The sequence below is a fragment of the Schistocerca gregaria genome, chromosome 2, assembly GCF_023897955.1.
Source record: "Schistocerca gregaria isolate iqSchGreg1 chromosome 2, iqSchGreg1.2, whole genome shotgun sequence".
In the NCBI taxonomy this organism is placed as follows: domain Eukaryota; kingdom Metazoa; phylum Arthropoda; class Insecta; order Orthoptera; family Acrididae; genus Schistocerca; species Schistocerca gregaria.
In genome coordinates, this window is record NC_064921.1 from 701,820,514 (window position 1) to 701,836,655 (window position 16,142).

The window sequence follows — 16,142 nt, forward strand, 5'->3', positions numbered from 1 at the left end:
AAGTGTTGCTTACCTTCAGAGTACTCCGTGCGAACAGGCACCGAAAGTCCAAGGGTACCGACCGACCGCCGTGTCATCCTCAGCGATAGGCGTCACTGAATGCGCATGTGGAGGGGCATGTGGTCAGCACACAGGTCTTCCCACCGTTGTCAGTTTTCGTGACCGGACCCGCTACTTGTCATTCAAGTAGCTCCTCAGTTGGCCACGCAAGGGCTGAGTGCACCCCGCTTGCCAATAGCGCTGGGGAGACGGTTATCCAAGTGCTAACCCAGCCCGACAGTGCTCAATTTCGGCGATTGACGGATGTTACCACTGCGGCAAGACTATTGGCAACCCCACGTTACTAAACCCTCCTAAAATTTACAATTCGCGATTCCGGTCAATCTGGTGATGTTAGTACAGGGTGTAAAACAGGTTGTTTTGTACTTATTTTTTATGTGACATAACAATGGAGACCTTATAAACGTTATTAACTAGTGCATGGACTAAAATTATGTCTTCTTTAGATAATGTAACACCCCCCCCCCCTCACAACCCTCCGTAAGTGTTCTAGGGTTAACTTACAATTTTATAATTCTCAGATATCTTCCAATTGGCAATAATGACAATGACATAGTGAATTATAATTATAAAGAAAACTGTTTTCATAGTTTTAAGTTGCATATAAAGCACGTGCATAGTACTAGGAGCGCTGGTAGGAAATGTGTACCATTTACCTCAACTATATACATCCACACTCCAGGCCGCCTCAGTTACTTCTAATTTTCTGCTTTATTTTCAAGTGAGACGGCGGCAATGATGGAATGGTCAGATGAAAGGCTAATTGATAATAGGAATAGGCTTCTTTGCGCAAAAAATATACGACGAAAACGCTATCTTAAACTTGAAGAACATCATGATTTACCCATAAGAGCTGCTGATAAAACTTCTTTATTGAAGAGCCAGTTTCCATACACAGACCATGATCAGGTTCTCAAATAGAAGCTTCTACAACAGCAAATTAGGCGATAAAATCAATGGCGTCAAACAATAAAATCCATGAATTCGTCACAGCTGTCGAATAGTTGAAAATTACATCGTCAATTTGACAGCAGTGACGAACTCATGGATTATATTATTTGGCGCCATTGATTTTATCACCTTGTATGCTGTTATTAAAGCTTTTATGTAGACTGAAAATGGTTGTTTAATGCAGAAATTTTATCAGCAGCTCTTAACAGTAAACCATTACGTACTTCAATTTGGCGCATTATCTTCTTAAATATATTAGATACGTAAAGCCACAGAGCTAAACATAAAGATTAACGTCACAGCACTGAGAGCTGTGGTATATTACATTTGGCAGTGTTTCAGCATCTCTAGTCGTCTTTATCAGTACAGCACGCAACGGCCTCGGCAGTTCTACCTACCGGACAGGTTGCCTAGTTCGGACAGGGGGATTAGTGGACATTTCCTCGACTTTTCCAGAGCGCAAGTTCCATTAGGCGTAGTTTACAGGACACAGATCGTACCTGCTGCCGAGAACAAAGGCGACATGGTTCGTGGGTCCACAGATAGAACCGGTAAGTCACAGGAAGTCAGATAAGGTAAGAGAAAAAGGGAAAGACTCTCCGCTAAGAAACAAATAACAGAAAGACTGACTTTTCGGAACGGAAGGGAGCAAGATTGAAAGAATAAGCGCTTCTAACATTTTCATGCTCGCATAGCAATTGGAGACATGAACGGATAAACGGGCTAATCCCAAATATAAAAGCTTAAAGATAAGTGTTGCCATCTGTTACTGGGTACGGGAACTATCAAAATTGACACTGGTCTCACCCCTAAGTGATGTTTAGGGGTGAGACCAATCTCAATTTTGATAGTTCCCGTACCCAGCAACAGATGGCAAGACTTATCTCTAAGCTTTTCATTTGAGGGTTAGCCCGTTTTTTCTCGCATGTCTTCAGTTGTGCGTGTACATAATCGTAGTACTATGGGAAGCACTGACTGTGATGAGTGCGCTCTTCGATTTTACATCGTGTAAATTCTGGAGTTTTCGTAGCTGTAAGAGTTCGTTGCTATTATGGTTATTAAATCGATTTCATGACTCATGAATGTCTCAAATTTTTGATCGAATTCTTTAAAATGATTTTTTTTTCTAAAATGTAATTTCTTGTAAGTTGTGCTGTCGCGATGTACTAAGCCGTGAAGTAAACAGATTATTATTATTATTGTATTAAAACATTTATTCTTATTATTATTAACATTCTATGCGTCTGTGGAAAGTTAAAAATGGGATTACTAGGCAATAAAATTTGATAGGTGCAATGGCGGGGGGAGGGGAGGGAGGAGGTGGGAGGCGGGGAGGGGGGGGGGGAGGGGAGAAAGTAAGAAAATAATGAACTGAGAGCCTCCTTAGAAGCAAACCCAGAATCCGCGCGTGAGGAAGAGCTTGGTAATTAAGCTGTGTTGACTTTTTCACTATAGGCATCAACGCTTCGTGAGTTGTTTTCGTAAATTATTTCTTTCTGGCATAAACAGAACAATCGAATTGTTAACCCCAGGGGATCGGCAAAAGGTCTAGAGTTTTCTGACAGGTAGCATATTATTTTAACTCGGTCGATGACTGACAAGCCAAACCACGTCAGGTTGAGCTGTAGGACCAGGCATCATCAACTGTAGATGCGTGTATACAGCTGCGAGTTAGGCGCCAGGCGGTGTCTGCCGGTGGCGAACGCCCACACGCGCCGTGTGTGACGTTACGGGGTACTCGCTTAGTACAGTCCGGTTACGACGTTGTGTCGACACATCGAGTTCAGTGGACTCCGCCGTGTTGTCGGGCCAGTTCTCGGGCGCTTATAGTCTGATCTGGTGGCGCACTGCCCAACATAACTGCCACATTAAAGTAATGTGCCCACCTTCTCTAAACGTGCGTTGCTGCAAAGCCACTGCCTCGCATACAAACGACCTATCGTAGAGAACCAAGTTTCTACAACGCGGTCAAGAAAAACAAAATTTGTTGTCACCTTGCGCAAAAAGGACTGACTTTTGTGACACAATAAATTACATTATTATAGGATTGGCTTTGTGACGACTTTTTCTGAATTGCATTCGAGTCAGAGTCAGAACAAGGTCTTCAAATTACTTCAGGTTTTAGCACATTGTTATTTATTGACCTTCCCTTAGTGCTTCATTCTTCATATCTGACAGGTAGCTTACCACTTTCTTAGGAAACATTGCAGATTACCATCAAATTTGTTCAACTGCATCTGCATATTTGGTTCTTGTTACTCACAAATATGGAAATTTTGTGTGATTTCTGATCATATAAACACGATGTGATCAAAAGTATCTGGACACGAGCCTGAAAATGACTTACAATTCGCTGCGCTCGCAATCGGTAATGCTAGAATTCAGTATGGTGTTGGCCCACTCTTAGCCTTGATGACAGCTTCCACTCTCGCAGGCATGCGTTCAATCAGGTGCCTGAAGGTTTCTTGGGGAATGGCAACCCATTATTTACGGAGTGCTCCGTCGGTTGGTGAGGCATGGTACGAAATCGCCGTTCCAAAACATCCTAAAGGTTTTCTGTAGGATTCAGGTCAGGACTCTGTGCAGGCCAGTCCATTACAGGGATGTTATTGACGTTAACAACTCCACCACAGGCCGTGCATTATGAACAGGTGGTCGATCGTGTTGAAAGATGCAATCGCCATCCCCGAATTACTCTTCAACAGCGAGTAGCAAGAAGGTGCTTAAAACATCAAATGGCTCTAAGTACTATGGGATTTGACATCTGAGATCATCAGTCCCCTAGACTTAGAACTACTTAAACCTAACTACCTAAGGACACCACACATATCCATGCCCGAGGCAGGATTCGAACCTGCGACCGTAGCAGCAGCGCGGTTCCAGACTGAAGCGTCTAGAACCGCTAGGCCACAACGTACGGCCGTAAAACATCAATGTAGGCCTCTGCTGTGATACACGGCCTCACCATAACACCACCGCCTCCGAAATTTACTGTTGGCACTACAAATGCTGAAGGTGACGTTCACCAAGCATTCGCCGTGCCCGCACCCTGCGATCGCATCGCCACATTGTGTACCGTGATTCGTCACTCCACACAACGTTTTCCCACTGTTCAATCGTCCAATATTTACGCTCCTTTCGCCAAGCGAGGCGTCGTTTGGCTTTTACCGGCGTGATGTGTGGCTATGAGCAGGCGCTCTACCATGAAATTCAAGTTTTCTAACCTGCCGTCTAACTGTTATAGTACTTGCACTGGAGCCTGATGCAGTTTGGAATTCCTGTGTGATGGTCTGGACAGATGTCTGCCTATTACACATTACAACCCTCTTCAACTCTCGGCGGTCTCTTCAGTCAACAGACGAGGTCGGCCTGTACACTTTTGTCCTGTACGTGTCTCTTCATGTTTCCACTTCACTAACACATCGGAAACAGTGTACCTAGGGATGTTTAGGAGTGTGGAAGTCTCGCGTGCAGACGTATGACACTTAGTGACACCCAGTCACCTGACCACGTTCGAAATCCGTGAGTTCCGAGAAGCGCCCCCTTCTGCTCTCTCACCGTGTCTAATGACTATTGTGGTCTCTGACATGGAGTACACAGCAGTAGGTGCGAGCACAATCCACTCAAAACGTATGTTTTTGGGGGTGTCCGCTTACTTTTGATCAGATAGTGTAAGTGAACTTCCTCACGGTGTGCATCACACTCTACTCGATTGTGAGAGAGAATTTGTTTATTTCTCGATTAATGTAATTTTTCAAGTTACACGTTACAGTTTATCCTGGAGTAAATAAACGTGGAAGTATAATGTTATTTGCACATCTTTTTCAAGGAGCACGTTACGTAACGGGATAATGACAGTTAAGTTGGTCGAATGAAATAACGCACAGATGACAAGGAAGTACCAACAGTTTTCCTTAGTTTCCATTTCGGCACCGACGTCAACATGGAATCGATTGAGGTGGCAAGTGGTTAACACACTGACTCGCATTCGGGGGGACAGCGGTTCACATACCTGTCTGGCCATTCATGTTTAGATTTTCCGAGATTTTCCAAACCGATTTAAGTGACTGCCAGTATTTCGTTTTATACGCCACGGTCGATTTCCAATCTACCCGTTCTCAAATATAAGCTTGTGCCGCATCTATAATGGCTTCGTCGTTGTCTAACCTTCCTTTAGTAAACTTGGAACGAATCTGACAAGGGCATAGTGAAGTAAGTTAAACAATACTATCTTGGATTAAATTCCTGTAGTTGATTATATCATTTGAGAAGACCATGCATTATTTAATTATGTTGTTGTTTCTGTTTTCATTTGCAGAACATCTTTCATGTCTCCGTTCATGACATCTAGAATTTCGTTTACTTTGGGTCCCGTAGCATATTTAAGTTCTGCAGCTAGTTATACGATTCTTACAAAGTGTAAAATCCTTTTTTTCCTTTATTCCAAATTTCACTGTTTTTGTACTTTCAAAATCAAAACAATTGTCACAGTTTGCTGGTAAAGTTTACGAGTTTAAAACACGTGGGGAAGTTTCTCCCATAGTGCCCTTGACTTTAGTTAAACACTGTTCCAAACCCAAGAACAGAATTCATAGTACGTTTACAGTCTTAACTTTATTTCTTATTCTCTAGGGGGACCACAACCACCCACAAATACTTCCTGTGTTCGCTGTCGAGCAAACGTGTTCATTATTCTCAGATGAGATTGTCTTTGCTTTGCCGTGGAGAACGAAGGGAGATGTCGGTACAGTATCCCCTGCGGAAGACCTTGAATAAAGAACGCCGCACAGAGTACAGAACAGCACCATTCTTTGGTCTGATTTTTGTTGTGTTAGCGTCCATTTGTAGACATGAAGTCTATTGCAAATGAGAGGACTAATGTGATTACAACGGCCGTAATTGTGTTATTAGCTATATATAATCTGTGAATCTCAAAACAATGCATATAATTATTTTTTATAAATTTATGTCGATGTAACTGTTGTATGTGAAAATCTAATCATTACAGTAAAACAGATTCATTAATTATTGATGATTTTTACATACACGGTCTAGGTTTTCGATTGTCTGTGATTCTAGTGTTGTTGACAATAATGTTATTGTGCAGAACACCACAAACATAAACAAAGGTAAGAATTAGAACTATCACTCATCTGCCAACACCAAATATACAAAATAACACATTCAAAATCGCGCAGTACTAAAAGAAATAAATTACTAGCAAATCCATTTATAGTAGGGTACAGCTTAGCAAAGGTGTATTGGGCATTGAGTCTAGGTTTTCTGTAGCTGTTTTGACAGTATCAAGGACTGGAGAGTAGCTAAACTTGGTTTATTCTTTCAGCAGCTGTTCATTATGGTCACTTTAGTGTTGGCTGATAGCCATTGTTTAAATTTATTGTTTATGTGATACGTAGTTCTTATTCAAAATCATTGGTGGTCATTGGAACTGTCAGCAGATGGTGGATCATAAAATGAAAGCAGGAGTCTGATGAGAAACAGTAACGTTAGAAAATGAGCTTTTGTTGTGTGAACAAAAATAATTAATAATAAATGGAACAGTAGGAGAAAGTGTGTTTTTTGCTTTAATACTGCTATTTAGTTGATCTTGGTATTTAAATTTGATTAACGTATTACGAGGGGACGCCAAAAAATTAAGTTACACATTATACCTTAGGGGTTGCGAAGCAACTCAGATCGCTTGATACGGGCAAGTCTTCAGGTCCAGATCGTATACCGATTAGGTTCCTTTCAGATTACGCTGATACTATAGCTCCCTACTTTGCACTCATATATAACCGCTCGCTCACCGATAGATCTGTACCTACAGATTGGAAAATTGCGCAGGGCGCACCAGTGTTCAAGAAGGGTAGTAGGAGTAATCCATTTAACTACAGACCTATATCATTGACGTCGGTTTGCAGTAGGGTTTTGGAGCATATACTGTATTCAAACATTATGAATCACCTCGAAGGGAACGATCTATTGACACGTAATCAGCATGGCTTCAGAAAACATAGCTCTTGTGCAACGCAGCTAGCTCTTTATTCGCACGAAGTAATGGCCGCTATCGACAGGGGATCTCAAGTTGATTCCGTATTTCTAGATTTCCGGAAAGCTTTTGACACCGTTCCTCACAAGCGTCTTCTAATCAAGCTGCGGAGCTATGGGGTATCGTCTCAGTTGTGCGACTGGATTCGTGATTTCCTGTCAGGAAGGTCGCAGTTCGTAGTAATAGACGGCAAATCATCGAGTAAAACTGAAGTGATATCAGGTGTTCCCCAGGGAAGCGTCCTGGGACCTCTACTGTTCCCGATCTATATAAATGACCTGGGTGACAATCTGAGCAGTTCTCTTAGACTGTTCGCAGATGATGCTGTAATTTACCGTCTAGTAAGGTCATCCGAAGACCAGTATCAGCTGCAAAGCGATTTAGAAAAGATTGCTGTATGGTGTGTCAGGTGGCAGTTGACGCTAAATAACGAAAAGTGTGAGATGATCCACATGAGTTCCAAAAGAAATCCGTTGGAATTCGATTACTCGATAAATAGTACAATTCTCAAGGCTGTCAATTCAACTAAGTACCTGGGTGTTAAAATTACGAACAACTTCAGTTGGAAGGACCACATAGATAATATTGTCGGGAAGGCGAGCCAAAGGTTGCGTTTCATTGGCAGGTCACTTAGAAGATGCAACAAGTCCACTAAAGAGACAGCTTACACTACACTCGTTCGTCCTCTGTTAGAATATTGCTGCGCGGTGTGGGATCCTTACCAGGTGGGATTGACGGAGGACATCGAAAGGATGCAAAAAAGGGCAGCTCGTTTTGTATTATCGCGTTATAGGGGAGAGAGTGTGGCAGATATGATACACGAGTTGGGATGGAAGTCATTACAGCATAGACGTTTTTCGTCACGGCGAGACCTTTTTACGAAATTTCAGTCACCAACTTTCTCTTCCGAATGTGAAAATATTTTGTTGAGCACAACCTACATAGGTAGGAATGATCATCAAAATAAAATAAGAGAAATCAGAGCTCGAACAGAAAGGTTTAGGTGTTCGTTTTTCCCGCTCGCTGTTCGGGAGTGGAATAGTAGAGAGATAGTATGATTGTGGTTCGATGAACCCTCTGCCAAGCACTTAAATGTGAATTGCAGAGTAGTTATGTAGATGTAGATGTATTATGGCAGAGCAAGTAGCTTTTATTTAGCGCTGCGCTACACTTCAAAGTGATGCTCATTAGTGATTCTATTTGTCAGCACAGTAACCAGGTGTCTGTAAACAACGGTCGGAACGTTCCCCTAATACTTCAGTTCCTTGACGATAGGAATTCGCTCCTTGTTCATGGAGCCGTTCGAGAAGCGCTATGTGAACATCCTCACGACTGGGAAATCTATTTTCTCCCAGGTGTTCTTTCAACTTGCTAAAAAGCTTGTCTGGACACTGTCGTCTGTGACGGATGCCGATGATCTTCCTTCCCGACCAGCATCACCCACGTCTGTTCGGCTTTGGTCCAATTGTTGGTACCATTTCACTACGGCTGGACGCTACACTGCATTTGGTCCATATACTTCACGGTGAATCTGTGTGCGATTTAGACGTTTTGCCCACAAGAAACGTACTGCCCTGCGTACTTCGCCTTCGAAGCACTATGCGCCATTTCCTTCCCACTCTGTGGTGCATCTATTGCGAGTACAACAGTAGACCTGTGTTGCAGAAAATCCACAATACTGTACACTCTCCTGCCAAAGCGCCACTCTTGTTGCACAATTCCCTTACATGGGACGACATATGCAACTCACTTTATGAAGTCGCTATGTAACCATAACACTCTGCCATAACGTCATCTAGTAGACTTTTAATTCAAGCCAGATTGCTTCCTACAATACAATGTGTGCGCCGAAGAAAAGATTAACAAACAACACTGCCAAATACAGTGAGCTAGAAGTGAATGAAGAATTGGCTCCATCAAATTAATGTAGCCCTGTGATAGTAATGCTGCGCCACGCCAAATTCTGGAACACTGAACTGCCTGGAGCCAATGCACCAATATGTCGTGGCCACACTCTATGAAGTAAGAAGACATATTCAGAGTGCAAGAGCGCCTATTCATGAAGCTGATACACTAGAAGAACCTGCTCAGCTCTTCTGAAGGGTAAAGCTGGGTAGTACGAGAGCTGAATAAATAAGAAAAGCATAACAAATGAAGGGTCGCCATCCAGTGGCAACCACAGCTGTTACTCCCTGTTGTCTCTTCTCGGGTGGGGGAGCTTCTCTGCACACGACCATAGCTGCAGTGTCTATGTGATGCCGATCACTGCTGTCTCCGTGAGCTTCTGACTTCTGGGTACAGACTAATACAGTTGAATGAAGTATCCAGTCACCTACTGATGTGTTCGTCTCCAGTAGTGGCAGGCAACCGCCTTTGCTGGGGTCCTATGCAGAAAACGTGGTGCCTTACCACCCCTGGATCTTCCTCTGGGTTATGTTTGTTGAAGCATAAGCATTAAATGTGTGTGTTAAATACTGCTGTGTCATAACTAGTGGCTATTTGACCCTCCACTCTTCATCGAATGATAGTGGTGTGAACTTGTGGCCAGCATTACAGATCATGTCGACCGGAACATATTTATTTTACTCCTACATGACATCTTGCCAGTAGCAGTTGCACAGAGAGGAATGGTAAGATAGAATGAAGAAATTCTAGTACCTGGAACGCTACGGCTAATAGCTGCAAGAAATCGTGTAGTAGCAATATAGCTTTTAGACTTGAAGAGGGAAGTTTTCATATATATTTTACTTTCACCAAATCATCATACTAAAGACAAGGAACTTAACACGAAAAGAAGCATTCTGTTTGAACATAAGGATATTCATGTTCACCGAATTATGTGCAACTTCATCTCGATATTTCCTTCATTTCCCTTGTTTTTTTAAGGAGTATTCCATCATAGTTGTATTCGACATGAGCAGTACAAGAGAATGGTTGACGGAGATCTACCAGGTCCTGAAAATTTTTGCAGTGAAAAGAGAAAGATGTAACATGACGTGGCTAATGAAGTATTATTACCGAGTATGCCCTTGTTTGCTGTTGGAAAGGAAACTGTAAAACGAATAAAGACAGCAAGATTATGTAGTGAAATGGATTTATTGTTGCATTTTATATACAGAGTGCAGCATTTGTAATGTTGAATCGTGTTTGTAGAGCGGCAGTGACAGCATGACGAGCGGAGTCTGTTAGATGAGAGGAAGTGACTTAGTGGATGAGGGCCTTGCCGTAGGCGAGGGCAGGGGCAGCGTAGGCGGCCCTAGCGATGGGGGCGGCGTAGCCGTAGCCCAGACCGGCTCCGTAGGCCAGAGCGGGGGCGGCGTAGGCGGCCCTGGCGATGGGAGCGGCGTAAGCAGCCCTGGCAATGGGGGCGGCGTAGGCAGCCCTAGCGATGGGGGCGGCGTAGGCTACGGGGGCGGCGACGCGGGCAACGGCGGGGGCGGCGACGGCCACGGGGGCGGGGGCGACGGGGTGAGCACCGGCCTCCTTGTGCACGACGGCGTTGAAGCCGTTGACGGGGTCGGCGGTGTAGTCGACGGTGCGGATGGAGCCGTCGGGCTCGGCCACGCTGTAGCTGCCCTGGACGACGTCGCCGTCACGGGTCTCGTGCTGGCTCTTGGAGTCACCGGTGAGGGCGTCCTGCACGCTGTATCCGTAGCTGTACTGGGGGTGAGGGTCGTACTCGGCAGCGACGGCGGCGGGGGCGGCAGCGGCGACGGCCACGGGAGCGGCCCTCACGGCGGGGGCAGCGACAGCCACAGGGGCGGCGACCCTAGCGATGGCGGGGGCGGCGACGGCGACGGGGGCGGCACGGAGGGCGGGGGCAGCGTAGGCGGCGTAGGCGGGGGCGGCGGCGTAGGCAGGAGCGGCGTAGGCAGGGGCGGCGTACGCACGCGCTGCCAGGGGTGCGCCTGGGGCGTAGACGGCGGGAGCTCCCAGGTAGCCGGCGCGGGCTACCGCCAGGGCGGCGACGAAGACGATGAGCTGCAAAACACGCACAACCGCTGTTGCAGTACAGAAGGCTACACGTAGAAAGCTACGTTCGAGGTCCGTCCTTCCATGTATCTGACGCTACTGTATCTGTACCGTTAGAGCTGAAAACTTACCAACATCTTATTACAGCAAAAGTGGCAATGCTCTAGAATGACAATCTAGCTACACTACTCGGCACTTTCCACATGAACAGTGAGAAAGATAAATTTTTCTTCGTATGATACTTTCTATGGTAAACTGAAACTCATTAAACCGGCCAATGGTCTCTCGGCGCCTAACTCATACGACACCGCTGTTCTGTACCTCGAAAGGTGGAAGGTGTGGGCACTCACCTTGCAGGCCATGCTGTGTACTGCTGCTGCTGTGGGTGAGCTGCGCTGAGTGTGCCCTCCGAGTCGGCGACGGCGTCTTTTATAGGGGCGCGACCTCGCAGTGAGACCGGCCGCTGCCTGCCCAGCAACCCGCCCCGGCTTGACCACTTGGCGCAACCCACCGGCTACGGGGCAACTGGATCTGCGAGCGGTCTCCGGTGTCCCGCCCACTGCGGCAGCGGCAGCGGCAGCGGCGGGCCCCGTCCCAGAGGGGCACACGAAGCCGGACGGGCACCACGCTTTGGGTCCGCCGCCGCCGGCGAAGGACGCTCGTAACTCAAGTCCAAAAGCGAGCGGCGGAGCCGTGTGGCTACGTGACACCAGTGACCTAATCTGGACCGCTGCCTTGTTCAAATTGCCCTCAGGTGGTAAAGAACGGGTACGTCACCGTTGGAGTCATTTCAAGTATGTAGCCTCCTCTTCCTCTTCCTCTTCTGGGAAAAAGACTGTGGAAATTCGTAGAGGAGTACCTGATTCCCTTTCGAGTCCGGTGTGTGCGTTGTATAGTTGTAAATGTTTCGTTTTCAAGATTACCGTCAAAGCCACAGCGTCCAGGAAAACAAGAGTAGTACAGGAGCACCAAAGAGCAGTAGTCGACAAACTTTTAATATCTATGGTCTTGACGAGTGCCTTACAGTTTCTTATGAGAGCAGCCGAAAGAAAAACTACGAAAGGCAAAGGTTCCAGGTGCATGTCCTCATCCACTTTTGGTCTGTCAGGACATACGCCTCTGCAGTGTGGAAATTCTTTCTGGATTTTATTTTATTTAGCGTATGGCAGCCACAGAGTAAAATTGCACACATACTATTACTTAACATAACTAACGAATTACAAATATATTATTAAATGATTGATTGCAAACAAAAATTTGCGAAAAATAAGGTAGACAGTCACTGCATTTACTACAAGTCCACATCTAAGCAGGTCACCAACTGAACAGCACATGGAGTAGCATTCATGATATCGTTCCATTCTCCTTCAAACCTCCTAGGAGTACATTCGAAGATCAGGTGAGGGATTGTTTGTTCTTCTGCACCACAGTCGCATCGTGTGTCATCAGTGAGTTTCCATTTGTGGAGAATGGCCTTACACCTGCCGTGGTTAGTCCTCACACGATTAAGTCTGCACCATGTTCTTCTGGGCATTTGCATTCCTTCCACAGGTATCGAAGGATCAAAATCAGTGATGAGAGGATGGTGATTATTCAGCTACCAGTATTGCCTCCATTCCCTTGCTATGTCGTACCTTTCTGGGATTTTGAGGACTTCGTTTTCCCATATAGGTTTCCTGGGTTTTCGGCAGGTATTTGGTACATGGTCCAATATTTTCTGGATAACAAACCCCCAGACAGTGGCTAAGCCATTTCTCCACAACATCCTTTCTTCCAGGAGTGCTAGTCTTGTAAGGCTGCAGGAGAACTTCTGTAAAGTTTTTAAGGTAGGAGATGAGGTACCGGCAAATGTGGGGGGTGTCGTGAATCGTTCTTGCATGGCTCAATTTGTTTCTTCCTCACAGCAAACAAATCTCCCACTCTATAGGACATACAGATCACAAACTATAAAGGACCTCTTATTCTACATAAGTGGAGAGTTTCGTAAGTTGCAGAAGGCTAAGACCAGGTCACATGAAGACATGTCTGTTAAAATCAATACCCTCTCTCCATAATGTCTTCGTGGCCGCCTAAAGAGGACATTCGCGACAAAATCACCAGAATATGAAATTCAATCATCTAAGACCAACTACACGGTAAATATTTAAAAAAATTAAAGATTAGTTTTCTTTTAGAGTAGCTCTTAGTTTGCCAAATGTATTCGCCATTTCATCCGTCTTTATATATTAAAATTTTGGCCTTTAATTGTAAAGGTGAAGTCAGACTAACGTACATTTTAGACTAATTGTCTCACATAACTGTTGACTCATCTTTATGTAATTACATAATTTATTTTTATGTAATAAATTTGTGTTTTATACTTTGCAATGAAGTCATAAAACGTATTGTTTGTATTATTATGTACCATAACTTATTTTAATGAGAACAGTGTGGTGTAGTAGTCAAGACAGTGTACTTGCGTTCGGGGGGAAGCGTGACTGAGACGCCTTCGGGCGAGCCTAAGTTTAACACGAACACAGCGATATCTCATATGGTTCAAATGGCTCTCAGCACTATGGGACTTAACATCTGAGGTCATCAGTCCCCTAGAACTTAGAACTACTTAAACCTAACTAACCTAAGGACATCACACACATCCATGCCCAAGGCAGGATTCGAACCTGCGACCGTAGCAGTCGCGCGGTTCCGGACTGAGCGCCTAGAACCGTTCGCTCATCACGGCCGGCAGCGATGTCTCCACTGAAAAGGCCACGGCTGATGTACTGCGCCATCTTTGTCCAATTACAGATTCGTCTCCAAGTCAGAAAAATGATTGTTCCTTTTTCTCTGAAACTGAACTATATCCGATAGACCACAGCAAATATTTCAGCTACCAGCTAGCAATATAATTCTACTGAATTCTTCGCTTTCTTGTAATTCAAAGCCAGACTGCAAACATTCGAATTACACCACACGATCATTTCCTATAGAGGCTCGGTGCGCCGACCGATGGCAGTCGTTTCGATGTAAGTCGAATGGCCTCAGTCGACACCAATATTCATTTCTGCACAGCCAACATAGCCAACTATAGTTAGCAGACGACACAGTATTCAGCACGTATCCGTACTTGTAAACAAAAATAGACATAACACAAGAAGTTCGAGTCCACAGAATGTTATAAGTATCTGAATTTGAAATGGTTCAGATTTTATGTTTTGTTCAAAAAAGCTCCTATTTGCTACTACAGGGTGTTTCAAAAATGACCGGTATATTTGAAACGGCAATAAAAACTAAACGAGCAGCGATAGAACTACACCGTTTGTTGCAATATGCTTGCGACAACAGTACATTTTCAGGCGGACAAACATTCGAAATTACAGTAGTTACAATTTTCAACAACAGATGGCGCTGCAAGTGATGTGAAAGATATAGAAGACAACGCAGTCCGTGGGTACGCCATTCTGTACGTCGTCTTTCTGCTGTAAGCGTGTGCTGTTCATGACGTGCAAGGGTGCTGTGGACAACATGGTTTATTCCTTAGAACAGAGGATTTTTCTGGTGTTGGAATTCCACCGCCTAGAACACAGTGTTGTTGCTACAAGACGAAGTTCTCAACGGAAGTTTAATGTAACCAAAGGAGCGAAAAGCGATACAATAAAGGATCTGTTTGAAAAATTTCAACGGACTGGGAACGTGACGGATGAACGTGCTGGAAAGGTAGGGCGACCGCGTACGGCAACCACAGAGGGCAACTCGCAGCTAGTGCAGCAGGTGATCGAACAGCGGCCTCGGGTTTCCGTTCGCCGTGTTGCAGCTGCGGTCCAAATGACGCCAATGTCCGCGTATCGTCTCATGCGCCAGAGTTTACACCTCTATCCATACAAAAATTCAAACGCGGCAACCCCTCAGCGCCGCTACCATTGCTGCACGAGAGAGATTCGCTAACGATATAGTGCACAGGATTGATGACGGCGATATGCATGTGGGCAGCATTTGGTTCACTGACGAAGCTTATTTTTACCTGGACGGCTTCGTCAATAAACAGAACTGGCGCATATGGGGAACCGAAGAGCCCCATGTTGCAGTCCCATCGTCCCTGCATCCTCAAAAAGTACTGGTCTGGGCCTCCATTTCTTCCAAAGGAATCATTGGCCCATTTTTCAGATCCGAAACGATTACTGCATCACGCTATCTGGACAGTCTTCGTGAATTTGTGGCGGTACAAACTGCCTTAGACGACACTGCGAACACCTCGTGGTTTATGCAAGATGGTGCCCGGCCACATCGCACGGCCGACGTCTTTAATTTCCTGAATGAATCTTTCGATGATCGTGTGATTGCTTTGGGCTATCCGAAACATGCAGGAGGCGGCGTGGATTTGCCTCCCTATTCGCCAGACATGAACCCCTGTGACTTCTTTCTGTGGGGACACTTGAAAGACCAGGTGTACCGCCAGAATCCAGAAACAATTGAACAGCTGAAGCAGTACATATCATCTGCATGTGAAGCCATTCCGCCAGACACGTTGTCAAAGGTTTCGGGTAATTTCATTCAGAGACTACGCCATATTATTGCTACGCATGGTGGATACGTGGAAAATATCGTACTATAGAGTTTCCCAGACCGCAGCGCCATCTGTTGTTGACAATTGTAACTACTGTAATTTCGAAAGTTTGTCTGCCTGAAAATGTACTATTGTCCTAAGCATATTGCAACAAACGGTGTATTTCTATAGCTGCTCGTTTAGTTTGTATTGCCGTTTCAAATATACCGGTCATTTTTGAAACACCCTGTACATACGTAGCACTTGCGGCATAAATGCGCCAGTACGAGTATTACTAACCTTTAAGGTCCGCATTAGGTAGAACACGCTTTTTCCTGTGCAGGTAGCAGCTGGCTTGATAGACTGAGCGAGCCGGTGTATCAGTTTGTTCTGCTGTTTTCCAATGTCACAGCATATTACAACATTTAGCATCACTTTGCGTACTTAGCTACAAATCACAACTCTCTTTGCGCGAACATGAGTGGAAGAAATTGAAGATGTCGCCTTCGACGAAGCAGTATCAGACTCGTCCCTCATTTTCAAAATAAATGCCAATCGCAAATCTCTTCACAAGTCGCAACTCGT

The 16,142-nt window shown here is 45.0% G+C and overlaps 1 protein-coding gene across 1 annotated transcript; it reads right to left on the reverse strand.

Moving 5' to 3' along the window:
• Positions 1–10,140: 10,140 nt before the first annotated feature.
• On the reverse strand, positions 10,141–11,493 carry LOC126334795 (cuticle protein 21-like). Its single transcript, XM_049997425.1, has 2 exons — positions 11,386–11,493; positions 10,141–11,044 (listed from the first exon to the last, which is right to left on the reverse strand). Exons 1-2 carry the CDS (start codon positions 11,395–11,397, stop codon positions 10,268–10,270), a joined length of 789 nt encoding a protein of 262 aa, XP_049853382.1. The 5' UTR covers positions 11,398–11,493; the 3' UTR covers positions 10,141–10,267.
• Between the last annotated feature and the right edge of the window lie 4,649 nt (positions 11,494–16,142).